The sequence below is a fragment of the Mustela erminea genome, chromosome 2, assembly GCF_009829155.1.
Source record: "Mustela erminea isolate mMusErm1 chromosome 2, mMusErm1.Pri, whole genome shotgun sequence".
NCBI lineage: Eukaryota > Metazoa > Chordata > Mammalia > Carnivora > Mustelidae > Mustela > Mustela erminea.
In genome coordinates, this window is record NC_045615.1 from 155,087,856 (window position 1) to 155,104,370 (window position 16,515).

Genomic DNA, 16,515 nt, shown 5'->3' on the forward strand with positions numbered 1-16,515 from the left:
AAAATAAAAAACATATAAAAGAAACACAGCTGTTTTCTCATGCCTCTACTTATATTCTTTGGGTTCACAATCAGAATAGCAAAATAGTTTGGGACAAGCTGATAGGAAGTATGAGAATATGATTATACTGAATATATATTAAATATCAAAATGGATTATAGATTGCCTTTTTCAGGCTCACCATGCTGTGAGGCATGTGAGGCATGTAGAGGCACATAGAGGGTTCTCTTGTTGATCAGCACATCTCTTATTATCCGTTAGGTGTTCCATGACATTGCTTATAAAGCAAAAGACAGGCAGGACCTGATTGCTGGCATCGATGAGTTCCTAGATGAAGTCATTGTCCTTCCCCCTGGAGAATGGGATCCAGCAATCAGGATAGAGCCTCCCAAGAGTCTTCCATCATCTGACAAAAGGTAAATTATCAGGCAATTGGGAGTTTTCATCCTTGGGGAGGAGGCTTCGTACAGAAAAAGAAATGAGGTCAGGTGACTATCCTAATACTGTGTTTTCAGGTTCCCATTTAACTTGATGTATTCTCTCAAAGGAATGGCTTAGGTGTTTTGGTTTGGCATTTCGTGGACACTGTAAAATGAATGGTGTATGTTGTTATTTTATTCGGTGATTGCAAGCTAGAGATCTCAGATTATGATATTGGAATACACCGCAGAGATTTTTGGAGAATGTGTTGGGGACTTCCTCTATGTGTAGAAAGATCAGTTTCCTTAAGATGAGTCCCTATAGACTTCAAGAAATTGGGTGAGATAATTTTGGAGAAGTCATTTTCTGGAAATCTGTTATTTTCTAGGTGAGGCAGTTTCTCCTCTTGTATAATATACAACTCATTCAGCTTTTTATTCATCAGTCATTTGTCTTCCCTCTAAATATAACCCTTTAAGAATTGCCTGCCAGGGTGGCAGAAGGATATAATGAACTTTCTCCCAATCTCTTCACCAGTCTAGTGCATGACACAGCTAAGAAGCAGATGAATAAAATAAACTCATAATTCTCTCGATTTCTGTTGTCTTGCTTAGAAAGAATATGTACTCAGGTGGAGAGAATGTTCAGATGAATGGGGACACACCCCATGATGGAGGCCACGGAGGAGGAGGAGGGGGACACGCGGATTGTGAAGAATTGCAGCGAACTGGACGGTAACTGATGGATTCTTTTGACATTCATGACGAGGCTCTCTTGAGATCTTCATTTCCCTTCATCTTCCTATTGGCATTTGAATCACCGGCCAATAGACCTTTATATTGATTAGTCACAGGCGCTGGGGACACAACATTGAATTAAACAAAAACCCCATGTCCTTTTGGGTCTTCCTTTGTAGGAGTGGGAGACAGACACTGAGCAGGTGAAAATACCTGGTGATGGTTTTCTGGGGAAAACTAAAGCAGAAGTAGGGAGTTTGGTGATGGGAGAAAGGTATTCCAATTTAAATAGGGTGGTCCGAGAAGACTTTGCAGAGAAGTGCAGCCTGTGAGGAAAGTCCTGAAGGACGGTACGGAGACAGACCCAGCAGACGGGGATGGGGAGAGGAGACAGCAAAGAGCCTATGGTACGTGGTGGGTTGGCATCCAGGCCATGAAGTGAGAGAGGAGGTGTTAGAAAGTCAGCGGGCCTGCGGGTGGGGGTGAGTGCATAGCCGCAAGACAGCCATGGGCCTGTCTTCCTCATTTGGCTTTTGGGATTCCATCCCTTCCCTGTACATTTACTTACAAATGGGGAACAGGTTATAGACATGAGGGACCCACAGGTCATAGTCTTCCTAGCCTGCAGCTGGGGATTCAGGTTTTCCAATTGCTTTTGTAAGTCTCCTTTTATGATACAACTTCCTTTTCTTTCCCCTGTTAGATTTTCCATTTCCTTTTGGATTAAGTAAAATTTTAAGTAGGGTACTCGTTTTATGAAGATAGAACTTTTTAAGGACATCAAGGGTTTTTTGGAAACACAAAAGTATGTCTTTTTAATATGCAGTTGAATCCGAATAAAATGATTTTATTCCTCTGATGACTACTTGGGTTTCTCTCTGAAATTGAGGGGATGTTATTTCCTGTCCCTTTTTTCTTATAGAATAGAGAACACAAAACCTTCTCTCCCCCTATTTTTTTCCTGAATAGTTCTTCACAAACTATTTTTAGTATGAGCATCCTTTTCATTTTCTGTAGGTATGAGTTCTAGGATTCAACTTCGTTCTCTATTTGTTTATTTCAAGATATGAAACATTTTAATAGAGGAAATATGGATTTCTGAATTCCTTGCCTTATCTGCTGTGAACCTTATGACCGCTTTTACAAAGTGTAGGTCACTAGGAAAGTCAGTTTTGATAATGATAAATAATAGTAATTATGATAGGATTAATACCTTATGTCTGTTTTCTTTGACAGTTTAAAAATAATTTTATGAAAATGAACTCATTGGTATGCAACATATAGAATTATATCATGTCTTTAAAAATTCAACTCCTTCATTTAATAAATAAATAATAGAAGTCCATGCTTGTATATTTCCCTTCTTCCTAAATGCACTGAGTGTGTGCAGCACGCCCGGTACCATGCTCAGCCCTGTGCCTACCAAGAAAACGGGAGTAGACCACCGAGGGCAGCGAGGGCCAGAAGCCCCTCCCCCCACCCCAGTAGTCCTGATAAAGTATGATAGCCTGCGGTGGAAATCTGAACTCTAAATGGAGGGTCAGGACTTTAGAGAGCTGCTGAATTTGGGGGATGGGCCTCCTAGACAGCAGGAAGATCATGGGGAAAGCTGAGATTTGAGGTTTGCTTGGGAGGGTAGGTGGATTGATGCCCAAATAAGGCAGCTGACCTATTCATGTGTGGAATGCTCTTCCTCCTCATACTGGCCTGGCTTCCTCCCTTCATTCCTCTGGGACCTTATCCCAAAGTCCCCCACTTGGAGGTCCGTTCTGGACACTCTAATATTTCAGCCATTTCTTCTCTAGCACTTCATAACCGTCTCCCCCACTTAATTTTTACCTTGATTTTTAGTACCATGAATTTGACTTCTTCTAGAAATCTAGAAATCAAAATCTAGAAATCAAAATCCCTGCGGGCAGGTGTTTGTGTTGTGTCGTTCCCTGGTGCGTCTCCAGCACCCGGAGTCAGGCTGGGCATATCGGAGGTGCTCAGTAAACACTTGTGGGATGAAGAATGGGGCTGGAAAGGAAACTATGGCAAGATTATAAAGGGCCTCACATGCTGTGCTCACACGTTTGGATGTTTCTCTTCAAACAGTGAGAAATCCTAATTTATCTACACAATTCACTCTCGTCTAAAAACCAACTGTCTGTTTTTTAGGGAATGTGACACCCAATTTAGTGACCACAACAGAGACAGATCGAAGAAAATGAATGTATTCTTTACAGTTTTCTGGTTTTCCCTGAAGTGGTTAAGTAGAGCTTGTTGATTCAAACCCTTTGAATACAAATTCTTTTGTGGCTTCATAAGTTATCTCGGGGTTAATTTGATGGCGATTTGTTTTACATTGTCACATGATTGCTTTCTCCCTGCCCAGGTTCTGTGGTGGACTCATTAAGGACATAAAGAGGAAAGCACCATTTTTCGCCAGTGATTTTTATGATGCTTTAAATATTCAGGCGCTTTCAGCAATTCTCTTCATTTATCTGGCAACTGTAACTAATGCTATCACTTTTGGAGGACTGCTTGGGGATGCCACTGACAACATGCAGGTGGGTTTGGTTTGGGGGAGACACAAATAGTACAGCCCAGATTGCCTTCCTCACCCCTCCAGCTCAGCGAGAAGCAGATGGCCTTTCAGTTACTCAGCGTGATTTTCTTTCTTTTGCTGGATGCTGCATTTTACTTTGCTTCTGGCCTGCTGCTATATTTCCAGCATTTTAGTAATTACAAAAATAGCTCGATGAAATCTGGCTTGAGTCACCAGTGGGGAGAAGAAGGAAAGGAAATGAGGATATACAATTCTGTTTGGGCAAAAGCGTCTCAGCTGCTTGAATTTGGTGTGGGGCACCAGGTTTAGATCTCCTACTACCTTGAGTGCACAGACCATATTCTGTTGAACTTGATGAACACAGTCTTTTTGAGAATGTGTGATTAGCTTCATTTTACACATGAGCAAACAGTCATCAAAAAATTGAGTGATTTGCTTGAGGTCGAATTTGCATATCTATCAGTAGAGCTCAGCTTTAAGGAATGGAAGTTAAGAGTCTTTTCTCCTGTTCTTTTTTTTTTTTTTTTTTTTAAAGATTTTATTTATTTATTTGACAGAGCGAAATCACAAGTAGATGGAGAGGCAGGCAGAGAGAGAGAGAGAGGGAAGCAGGCTCCCTGCTGAGCAGAGAGCCCGATGCGGGACTCGATCCCAGGACTCTGAGATCATGACCTGAGCCGAAGGCAGCGGCTTAACCCACTGAGCCACCCAGGCGCCCTTTTCTCCTGTTCTTGAATCTGCCTGCCATTAAGCTGTGAAGACCCTGGCTTGACTTAATTTGTACAAAGCACAGTTTGTTGGTTACTCAGCAGGTGCCATTTGCCTTCCTTTTGTGTTAAAGTTTTTGTGGTAGAAAAGAGATATTGGATGCCCTCTATGAATCAGAAAAACACGTACAAAGCTAAGAAAAAAAGAAGCGTTGTGCTAGGTGCTGAGTACGGAGTAGTGAGTGAAGCTGGTATTTTGTTTTTCTAAGGTCTATTTGAGAGAGAGAGGGGAGCGATTGAATATTCAAGCAAGCACGAGTGGGGGAGGGGCAGAGAGTTTTCAAACGGATTCCCTGTCCAGCGTGGAGCCCCAGGACCCATGAGATCATGACCTGAGCCTAAACCAAGAGTCAGTCACTTCACTGACTGAGCCACCCAGGTGCTCCTGAAGCTGATATTCTTATGAAAAGAAGCAGATTCAAGCCCTTTCCAAACCCCGTCCTTCTACTCGAGCTTATTACTGATTAACCTATGTGACATTCGTCAGTGCTGCCAGCCAGCTTATTAAAGAAAGAAAAAATACAGCTGATTCCAAAAAATTGCTTTTCTTCTACGTTTGTTTTCTTTTCTGTACATCTTCATGCTTTAGATTCTGCCGAAACACAAAAACGTGATGGAGAGGACATAGGACATCTATGTTGGCCCAAGTGACAAGGGGAAGTCACTTAAAACCATTGCATTTAGTCAGTGAAGAACGTTTTTATCTCTTAACCCTTATCTGCTATCACACAGCACATGGATCCAAAACCTAGAGGCTTGACACAGCCACTTTATGCTTCTCTCAGGTTTCGGGGGTTGGTGGGTGGACTCATCTGGGGTGGCTCCCTCTCTGGCCTCACACATTTGCAGTGCGGTGGCAGCTGGGGGTTAGAGTCACCCAAAGGCTTCTTAGTCACAGGTCTGGTGCCTAGATTGGGATGTCTGGAAAGGCTGGGGACTAAGGACTCTGACCATGACTTTTCCTCGTGGCTAGCTTGGTTTCTCATAGCTGGGACTGTGGTGACCCTTGAGAGCTCATGCCCTATTGGAAGGGGCCAGTGGCCTCTCAGCTTTGCTTGTTTCCATGTGAATATGTGCTCAGTATGATTTCACTTTCTGATTTTCAAAAAGAGGCTGAAAACGCAAATCTTCTTATGTGAAATCTAGTGATTTTTAAATATTTGGAGCTAATTAACATTTTAAAAATAACATTGCACTGGCCAGGAAACACTTATGTGTTATGTCCCCAGGAGAGACCTGCCGTGTGGGGAATAGAAACCAAGCGTGGTAGGACAAAAAGATGAAATATACTGATGGGGTGTTTCCCCCTTATTCATAAGATAAGAATGAATAAATTAAACTGTAACAGTGATGTTAGTAATAGTATTTTTATAAGTCTGCTCTATATCCAGATTGTGCAGTTTTCTTCCTCCAAGTGATAGCATAATGATAACTAAATCAGATTATTCAAGAAAACAAGTGGAGAAGGGAGACTGGGAAGCACCATGAGGCCAGCACGAAGAACGTAAGACAGGCAGCCACGGTAGGAAAGTGAAAGAAAGCTGTGATTTTGAGAGAGTGGCAAGCTACGTTCTTTCTGTCTTTCAGAATAGATGGAGACTTTCTTGTGCAGATAATTTTTCAACACGTAGCTTTCCGTGAATGTTCTTTTCATAGAGATGGAGAAATTACAACACTTCCTTTATGTTATTATATTGGCTTTTTAAACTGAATTGAACCCCTTTCCAGCTTCATAAGACGTAGCTTTAAAACACCACATCTGAGGGTGCCTGGGTGGCTCAGTGGGTTAAGCCACTGCCTTCGGCTCAGGTCATGATCTCAGGGTCCTGGGATCGAGTCCCACATCAGGCTCTCTGCTCAGCGGGGAGCCTGCTTCCTTCTCTCTCTCTGCCTGCCTTTCCGTCTACTTGTGATTTCTGTCAAATAAATAAATAAAATCTTTAAAAAAAAATAAATAAAACGCCACATCTGAGATGAGGAAGAAATCTGTTAAAGTCTATTGTTGATCTCTCTGAGGTGAATTAATTTCCATATGTGCAAGTTTGGGAGAAAATAAAGGATTCTGTTGTATAATATATGCAGTTACTGTGGGTATCTCCTCAGTGAGGAATGTCATGGGAAGGGCCTTGCTGGTAGTAAGCAGTATTCTGAGTTCTGCAGCCTTTAGGAGAAACATAAATGCTTTCAGCGCATCAGAATGCTAGGTTCTCTGCTAAAAGGACCATTTGCTGAGTGTCACTCCTAGGAGTCACTCCTATATATGTAATATTAATTATAATGAATATTAATTATAATAAAATACATGTATGTTTTATATTCCCACATACAAATTAATTCAATGAATCAGCTTCTAACCTAGGAGGATGTTTGCCAGACATATTCTGCTTATTTTATTGATAGATTTTGTAACCCCTATTGATGATTTCACTGAAACTGTGAACTCAGTGTTTTAGGTCTTTGGAATATTGACGTGCCTAATTTTCTCTCAGTTCCTGTCTTTTTCTTTGAAGAACGTATTGGCCAAGTACTGTAATTTGGTACTTGTAGAAGTCACGGTGGGTGGCAGAAACACTGAAAAAGAAGGATAGGACATTAATGATCGTTAATATATATTTGTTGAACTGAATAGTCTCTAATCTCTTTCTTCTGGGGAAACTAGTGCTATTAGTGAAGGTGTATAGAGCCAAGTCCTGGATTTATAGATCTAAAATGATCTGTATAACTGGAACTGACTAGCTAGGGTGCCACACTTCCCCTCCCCAACTCAGTCATTTTACAGTGATTTTACATATCCCAGTATTTTAATAGGAAAAATTTTACCTGTAGTCATTGTTCTAGATTTTCTTGCAGTGGTAGATGACTCAGATTGAGATTTTTATTGGTTTTATCTATTTTAGGAACTAGAGAGTAAGGTGACTTAATGTGTTGAAAAGCATCTCAGTACCGAAAAAGCATGTCCTTGAGTATAGAGAAGTTCTGAGGCTCTAGCAGGAGAAATCTTGACATGGCATCAGGACAACAAAATATTGTATGGATTTCGTGCTAAGTCTCAGATCATTTCCCAGGTGTATGGCAGAGGCTGATTTATTCCTTTGCAAATATTTATTGAGTCTCTACTGTGTGACAGACACTCTTTTAAGTGCTGGGGATACAGATAAGTGATCAAAATAGATAAGAATCCCTATTCTGATGGTATTTACAGTTTAGGGTGTTGATAAGGCATTCTTTTTCTGTGTCCCCAAGAGGTACCAGTAGTGGAAAATAGTGGGCTTATTTAGGGGGTAAAGTCCTCTCGGTCTATTTGATTTTCGAAACACTAGATCAAGACTAAGCAGAACATTGGCGTAGCCTGAAGTAATCTTCAGTTATATCACATGCCTTTATAATGTGGCAGCAGGTTATTCTGAAAAGCCCAAGTAGCTCAAATGAGTCAACCGAGAATAGTGTCCTTGCTTTTAAAGGCAGACAGCTCAGAGATGGTTCACAAATAGGGCCTTTATTGTCAGGCTACAAATAGACATGGGTGCTGGTGCAAACATGTTGTGAAAACACAGATGAGTCACTGCACTGTTGTTGTTTAAGCAGACTCTTCTGCCAGCTTCTGTGCAGGAGGTCTTGCCTGCTTGAAGACAGAAATTTACATTAAAGCATTTCTTTCAGAGCTGAAATCTAGATATGTAATATTAATTATAATGAATATTAATAGTAATAAAATAGATGTATGTTTAGTATTCCCACATACACACTTGTGTGTCTAGCTATTTTCACATCATTAGAAGCAGATCTTGGGAGCCATATGGATCATTTCCCGTGGACTGAAGTTAAAATGGAACAGTCAAAGCTACGGGGGCTTCCATTATAATCAGTAGATCATGGCCTCCTAGATGACTACAAATTTCCCAACTTGGCACACTCGTTGGACATATCAGGCTGCTCTGAGAGGACTCTAAGGCTTTCAGAGGGTGTGTTCATGGATTCCTTAGGTATAGAGAGTAAAGTTTAGCTTGGGCCTCTGGGTTGACTGAACCACTTGGCCCAGAGTTGGCCTTAGATTTATCTAGGATCCATCCCTGGCTTGTGCCTATTTCCTGTTCCTGTGGTTCAACAACAAAAGACTAGAGCATGTGGTCTCTGAGGTCTGGGAAACATGCAACGCTCTTATTATCCTTCTCAGTCTGTCTCACTGTAATAATGCTCTGGTCCCCTTGCCGTGCTCTGAAGTAAACAAAGCATTTTCAGCTTCAACATCCTAGAAGCGTGTCCTTTCCAAAACTCAGCTCTGTGACTGTGCATCCAGCTCACGGCACTGCATTGATATTCCTGGTTGCCAAGCGGGCTTACTGTTCTGTTCATTTAGATACGTGTGATTAAATTGTTAAACATTGATTTAACAAATATTTATGGATAGCTTAGTCTATGGACAAGTTACCCATAGAGGGAACACTTTTTGATACTCTGTGGCAAGTCTTTGTGTTTTTTAAAGTTGTTTTTAGCTTTATGGAACACAGAAAAAAAAAATCTTTTAGCTCAAATCCACATTGTTGATTGTGAATGACTGAGTATAGTCTAGAGTGAAGAAAGTAATTTTAATTTCTTTCCCCAGAGTAAATATAATCCTATTTTCACAAACCTTTTAGCAAAAGGATACAGTAAGATTTTTAGAATTCTGTGAATTTTGTGATATTTATGGAGCCTAACAGAGCACATTTTAAGGAAATTTGTCTCATAATAAGGAACATTTATAGCTGGCATCTCCAAATTTAAAGCTTTATTTTAACATACTGCTGTGCTGAGAATACTTAATCAATCTGCTGAGGTTGGAAATGTATCATTTCTTCTTCACATAGATCTTCTTCTGTAAGATAGACACTTCTTTATGAAGTTTATCATGTGTACTTTATAACAGCAATTGCTTCATTATAGTGAAGAAAGTATAGGAATTTCAGCTTCCCTAAATGTTGCACTTGGGCACCAAAATGCATTTCTTTCTTGAGGTGGAAATGTAATGTAAGTGTAAGGTGATTTGTTAATCTGCCTGAAATAGTCTTCCAGAAACATAGGAGAGTTTTGAAAAAGTTAGGGAGAGATAGTCTGTTGGAATGATATAGGTGGGTTGTTTGGGTAGTCAAAAATAAGTGTGTATTGGAGTGCCTGGGTGGCTCAGTTGGTTAGGCATCTGCCTTTGGCTCAGGTCATGATCCCATGGCCCTGGGATGGGCCCCACATCAGGCTCCTTGCTCAGCAGGTAGTCTGCCCCCCTCCCTCTCCCTCTGCCTGCCACTCCCTCTGCTTGTGCTCTCTCTCCCTCTCCAATAAATAAATACAATCTTTAAAAAATATATGTGTATTAGTGACAAAGTAAGCTCCAGCGTGTATGCTGGCTATTCCTTCTCCCAGGAAGGAACTTAAAGAATTTACTTCACTTCATGTGCAAGTTCTGAATTAAGCCTGTTTGATTAAGGTTAAGTCAAATGTAACCAAATTTTTCACTTACTAGAACATATTTCGTTGGCTTTTCAACTGAAAGACCTTTGTCAACTCTGTTTTCTTGGTGATTAGAAGAGGATAGTGATTTGAGCAAGGTGGTAATCCCAAATGTTGACCTTCTAAAACTACCTCGTGTTTGTCTTGAAATTATTTTGAAATACCTTTATTTTTAATAAGATATAATTATGTGTTGTAAAAAAACTCAAACAATGCAGAAAAACTACAATAAAAAGTAGTTTTTCCCTTAAACTCATCACTCAGAAATAACCATTATTAACATTTTTGTGAACATCTTTTGTGTATCTTGCGATACATGTGTAAATAGATTGATGTATAAGAAAGAGTGTATATAATGAGATCATATACCTGCTGTTTCATAACATGACTAGTTTTTCCTGGGAGTTCTTCCACTTTAGTGTGGATCTTGAGCATTATCTTTACACATGATGATGCATGTCCTATAATTACCTAATAAAACCCCTATTGGTACATTTTCAGTTTTCCCAGATTTTCTCATTTATAAACAAACTTTGGTGTTTAACTATGTTTTAATTCTTTGTAATTTTCTCCTTAGAGTAAAATCCCTAGAAGAATGTTTGCAGGATAGGATTATTTTATTTTATTTTATTTTATTTTTTTTTAATATTTAATTTATTTTTTTATTATTTTTTTTTATTTCCAGCATAGCAGTATTCATTATTTTTGCACCACACCCCGTGCTCCATGCAATCCGTGCCCTCTATAATACCCACCACCTGGTACCCCAACCTCCCACCCCCCGCCCCTTCAAAACCCTCAGATTGTTTTTCAGAGTCCATAGTCTCTCATGGTTCACCTCCCCTTCCAATTTCCCCCAACTCCCTTCTCCACTCTAAGTCCCCATGTCCTCCATGCTATTTGTTATGCTCCACAAATAAGTGAAACCATATGATAATTGACTCTCTCTGCTTGACTTATTTCACTCAGCATAATCTCTTCCAGTCCCGTCCATGTTGCTACAAAAGTTGGGTATTCATCCTTTCTGATGGAGGCATAATACTCTATCCCCAGGGGTACAGGTCTGTGAATCACCAGGTTTACACACTTCACAGCACTCACCAAAGCACATACCCTCCCCAATGTCCATAATCCCACCCCCTTCTCCCAAACCCCCTCCCCCCAGCAACCCTCAGTTTGTTTTGTGAGATTAAAAGTCACTTATGGTTTGTCTCCCTCCCAATCCCATCTTGTTTCCTTTATTCTTCTCCTACCCACTTAAGCCCCCATGTTGCATCACCACTTCCTCATATCAGGGAGATCATATGATAGTTGTCTTTCTCTGCTTGACTTATTTCGCTAAGCATGATACGCTCTAGTTCCATCCATGTTGTCGCAAATGGCAAGATTTCATTTCTTTTGATGGCTGCATAGTATTCCATTGTGTATATATACCACATCTTCTTGATCCATTCATCTGTTGATGGACATCTAGGTTCTTTCCATAGTTTGGCTATTATGGACATTGCTGCTATAAACATTCGGGTGCACGTGCCCCTTTGGATCACTACGTTTGTATCCTTAGGGTAAATACCCAATAGTGCAATTGCTGGGTCATAGGGCAGTTCTATTTTCAACATTTTGAGGAACCTCCATGCTGTTTTCCAGAGTGGCTGCACCAGCTTGCATTCCCACCAACAGTGTAGGAGGGTTCCCCTTTCTCCGCATCCTCGCCAGCATCTGTCATTTCCTGACTTGTTTATTTTAGCCATTCTGACTGGTGTGAGGTGGTATCTCATTGTGGTTTTGATTTGTATTTCCCTGATGCCGAGTGATATGGAGCACTTTTTCATGTGTCTGTTGGCCATCTGGATGTCTTCTTTGCAGAAATGTCTGTTCATGTCCTCTGCCCATTTCTTGATTGGATTATTTGTTCTTTGGGTGTTGAGTTTGCTAAGTTCTTTATAGATTCTGGACACTAGTCCTTTATCTGATATGTCATTTGCAAATATCTTCTCCCATTCTGTCAGTTGTCTTTTGATTTTGTTAACCGTTTCCTTTGCTGTGCAAAAGCTTTTGATCTTGATGAAATCCCAATAGTTCATTTTTGCCCTTGCTTCCCTTGCCTTTTGCGTTGTTCCTAGGAAGATGTTGCTGCGGTTGAGGTCAAAGAGGTTGCTGCCTGTGTTCTCCTCAAGGATTTTGATGGATTCCTTTCTCACATTGAGGTCCTTCATCCATTTTGAGTCTATTTTTGTGTGTGGTGTAAGGAAATGGTCCAATTTCATTTTTCTGCATGTGGCTGTCCAATTTTCCCAGCACCATTTATTGAAGAGGCTGTCTTTTTGCCATTGGACATTCTTTCCTGCTTTGTCGAAGATTAGTTGACCATAGAGTTGAGGGTCTATTTCTGGGCTCTCTATTCTGTTCCATTGATCTATGTGTCTGTTTTTGTGCCAGTACCATGCTGTCTTGATGACGACAGCTTTGTAATAGAGCTTGAAGTCCGGAATTGTGATGCCACCAACGTTGGCTTTCTTTTTCAATATCCCTTTGGCTATTCGAGGTCTTTTCTGGTTCCATATAAATTTTAGCATTATTTGTTCCATTTCTTTGAAAAAGATGGATGGTACTTTGATAGGAATTGCATTAAATGTGTAGATTGCTTTAGGTAGCATAGACATTTTCACAATATTTATTCTTCCAATCCAGGAGCATGGAACATTTTTCCATTTCGTTGTGTCTTCCTCAATTTCTTTCATGAGTACTTTATAGTTTTCTGAGTATAGATTCTGTGTCTCTTTGGTTAGGTTTATTCCTAGGTATCTTATGGTTTTGGGTGCAATTGTAAATGGGATTGACTCCTTAATTTCTCTTTCTTCTGTCTTGCTGTTGGTGTAGAGAAATGCAACTGATTTCTGTGCATTGATTTTATATCCTGACACTTTACTGAATTCCTGTATAAGTTCTAGCAGTTTTGGAGTGGAGTCTTTTGGGTTTTCCACATATAGTATCATATCATCTGCGAAGAGTGATAATTTGACTTCTTCTTTGCCGATTTGGATGCCTTTAATTTCCTTTTGTTGTCTGATTGCTGAGGCTATTTTATTTTTTTATATTTGTTTTAAGTTATACTCACAGAAGGTTATACCGGTTTATACTTCTACCGATAATGGACAAGACTGCCCACTCATATGCACTCTTGCAAAAACAAGATTTTGTCCCATCTTTTCATTTTTGCCATTCAGTGGGTTGAGAATATTAGCTCATTCATAGTCATTTCAAATTTTTTTGACTTTTAGCGAGGGTGATTATCCTTCTGCATTTTTCTTGACTTGTTTGTCAATTGTTAATATACTTGTTTGTATTTGTGTCCTTTGAATACTGTCCTTTTAGGCATTTGATTTTTTTCCTCATTGACTCATAAGAACTCTGTGTAATAGTATATTTTTTCTTATCAGAAATATGACAAATATATTTTTCCCAGATCTATCCTGTGTCTTTTCACTTATGATTTCTTTCACTATACAGATATTAATTTTTGTGTAGTCAAATTCTTCAATCTTTTATAGTTTTTTATTTTCATTATATACTTAGAGAGGCTTTCCTGCTCCAAGATTAGAAAAATATTTACCCACATATCTTAGTACTTTTATGTTTTCATTTAAATTTTTTTATCCATCTGGAATTGATTTTTTTGTGTAAGGTTATCCTAGCATTTGATGTTTTGGCACTTCAGATGATCCAGGCACATAATCTAGCTCTTCAAACAAAAAGATATCATAGAGCCTCCCCATCTTGCCCATCCATTCTATCAGACTTGGAGTAGTGGCTCTTTGGTGAAGGTTTTGGCTCATACTTTTCTTCAAGCAGGGAGCTAATTTGTCTTTCAGTCTTACCGCTTCCTTCAGTTCTTGCTGGGCAGTGTAAAGAGAAATCCTGTTTATGACAACAAAGCACTTTTAGGCAGAATAGATGACAATAAGGGTTTGACAGCTGTGATCTGTCAGGACAGAGATCACTGATTTATAGGCTATAGCTACACAGGTGAAATAAACAACAAAGGCTGACTCTCCAGTCTTCTTCCCCAGTGTAGATGAATGTTCTGTGTAACTGGACCTTAACAAACGCTAGCAGGTGGTTCTGATTTGGAAAGAGGAAGGGAGATTTTTTGAATGGGTGCACCTCAAATTTGAGCCATATGAGAATCACTTGGGGAACTTAAAAAAAAAATTCTGATTCCCCAGGCCAGATCTTCAGAGATCTTGACTTAATTGTTCAAGGTAGAGGTAAAGAATCAGTATTTGTTTTTGTTTTTGTTTTCCTTTAAAAAAAAAAAGCTTCCCGGCTAATTGTCATGTGACCCAAATTTGATTTGGAGACTTGCATTATTTCTTCACTTTACTTCTAATCATGTGGCTTGGCTTTCTGCTGGGGACCTGCCATCAGAACTCTTGCAGATAATTCAGGTCTGCCTGCTATTTCCAGTGGCCATGTCTAAATGGCATTAGACTGCATCATTTTTTTTTTTTTTCCCGGCTAACTTTCAGATTCAAAGACAGACCTAGAGATATTTAATTTTATTATTCAGCATTCTACACAGTTGGTATAAATTACCACAACACTGGCTGAAGTCTCTTTTTATGGTTAGAAACAGTTGAGTTTCTTTTGAGAAGCTTGAAAGATTATAATGAAGTCAGTGAATACTTTATCATTTACTGCCACCAAAATATTTTATCTTCCAAGTTTTACTTGGTTGAAAATAGTCAAAGACATAGAAAATGTTTTGTTTGCTTGGGCATTTGTGCTGCTTGTCTCCTGTTACTGCTGTCCACACTCCCTAAATGGTTGTGATGATTATTCTAAATAATGAATTCCTTAATGAAAAGGACATAAAACAAGAAGGGTCATTCTTTACTGTTCTGTGAAGATACTGAATTGCAGTAAAGTCAAAATTGACAGCATAGTTTTTTTTAAAATTTTTGATCTTTCATCATCTTTTGAATGTGCTTGTTGGACAATGGTGCTGACAAGTATGGTGGCCTTGGGCCCCTGATCACTGGTGGCTCCAAGACCAAAAATGCTGGTGTTACCAATTAGGGTTGAATTTTATTTTGTTTTGTTTTTAAAAATCTTGTTCTTATGGTCCAACTTCTTTTATGCTTGATTTTTCTATCATAGACTTGTGCTGATTTTCTTGGCTGTTTTGTAAAATAGGGACCATCTTTCGTTTAACTTCAAATCCTGATAGAAGCAGAAAGATGTTCATAAATTGTTTGGGATGTGGGTTTTGACTTCATGGCTGTAAAGTAAAACAAACTATTCTGTCTTATTATAGCTGATTCCATGTGTTTAGTAACACAAGGAATGAAAAGAAGCAACTTTCAATGGCTGTAGTGTTGCTCCTGAAGGCTTCTGTTGATTTAGGGTTTGTTTGGGGAAAATATTAAAGATTTAAAGAGGTCTCTCCCATGAGGACTAGTCTTCATTTTTTTCTTTTCATGTCACTCCTTTTGACTTTCTCCATCTCTTCCCTCTTTTGATGAAAAGAGGAATAATAGAGGCAGGCTGGGAAAAGAAGGGGATGAGAATTAAGAAAGAAAGAAACCCCATGTTTTATTGTATCTCTATTCTTAGCTCTTTATATATGATTGTCTTTCTTAGTCCACATTATTTTTCCGTGAAATAGCAATTGATTTACAGAAGAGAGAATTAGGATGTGGAGAGGTTGGTGACTGGTGGACCTGGGATTTAATTCAGATATCCCCGACTCCAGAACGTTCTGTTTATGCCAAGCCACCTTGGGCAGATGTTGGAAATCATCTAGGTCAGCTTTCCCTCTTCTGTCTAAACAAATACCTTATGTTTGTGCTACTGTTCATAAAAATTGCATTACATATTGGAGACTATGCTGAACATTTTACGTGTATTATCTAATACGTATAATAACTGTCATATCTTAAAGTCATTGATTGAGTAAATGGTAGAGACTAGTCTCACTCTGAGATGTTTTTTGACTTCAGAGTCCCTTGTTAAACTGCATCTACCCCATGTTTCGAAGAAACTAGAATCGACAAACTTTAAGTCACATTCCAAGATCGCCAGCTCTTTGGTGACAGAACAAAGTCTAGACTCTAGATTTCCTGAATGCTGGTTCTTTGCTCATTCTGCTCCTCAGCGGTGGGGGATTCTTGATCAGAAATGGAAGGAGATGAAATCCTAAGCAAAATGGAGCTGGGATGCTTTGTGCTGCCTGGTTCCACCACACCTCAGAGCTCAGCCACACGCAGTACTCGTGAACTGAATGAAAAATAGTAGAGGCAGGGAGAAATCAGGGTTAGAAGTGTCTCTGTGAGTTGCAGCAATTAAAAATACACACACCCACATATTATTTTCCTTTTTTTTATCTTCATGAACCCTGAATATAATAAATCAGAAAAGGGGTTTCTGATAGTTCACCTTCTAAATTGCTTCAAATTCTGGTGAGTTGAACTGGAATTATTCAGTGCCTGAGATTATTTTTAAAATTTCTGTATTATCAAGAGTAACATATCAAAACATGGTGAAAATAGTTCTT

At 39.4% G+C, this 16,515-nt stretch overlaps 1 protein-coding gene across 4 annotated transcripts in view; it reads left to right on the top strand.

The window, feature by feature from the left end:
* The window catches only part of SLC4A4 (solute carrier family 4 member 4), a 345,711-nt gene that overhangs the window by 236,041 nt on the left and 93,155 nt on the right, over positions 1 to 16,515 (top strand). For all 4 annotated transcript variants that reach the window (XM_032334538.1, XM_032334539.1, XM_032334536.1 and 1 more), the window contains exons 10-12: positions 262 to 416; positions 1,035 to 1,154; positions 3,535 to 3,709. In XM_032334538.1, coding sequence (XP_032190429.1) covers positions 262 to 416; positions 1,035 to 1,154; positions 3,535 to 3,709 — 450 coding nt within the window. The remainder of the gene's footprint in view (positions 1 to 261; positions 417 to 1,034; positions 1,155 to 3,534; positions 3,710 to 16,515) is intronic.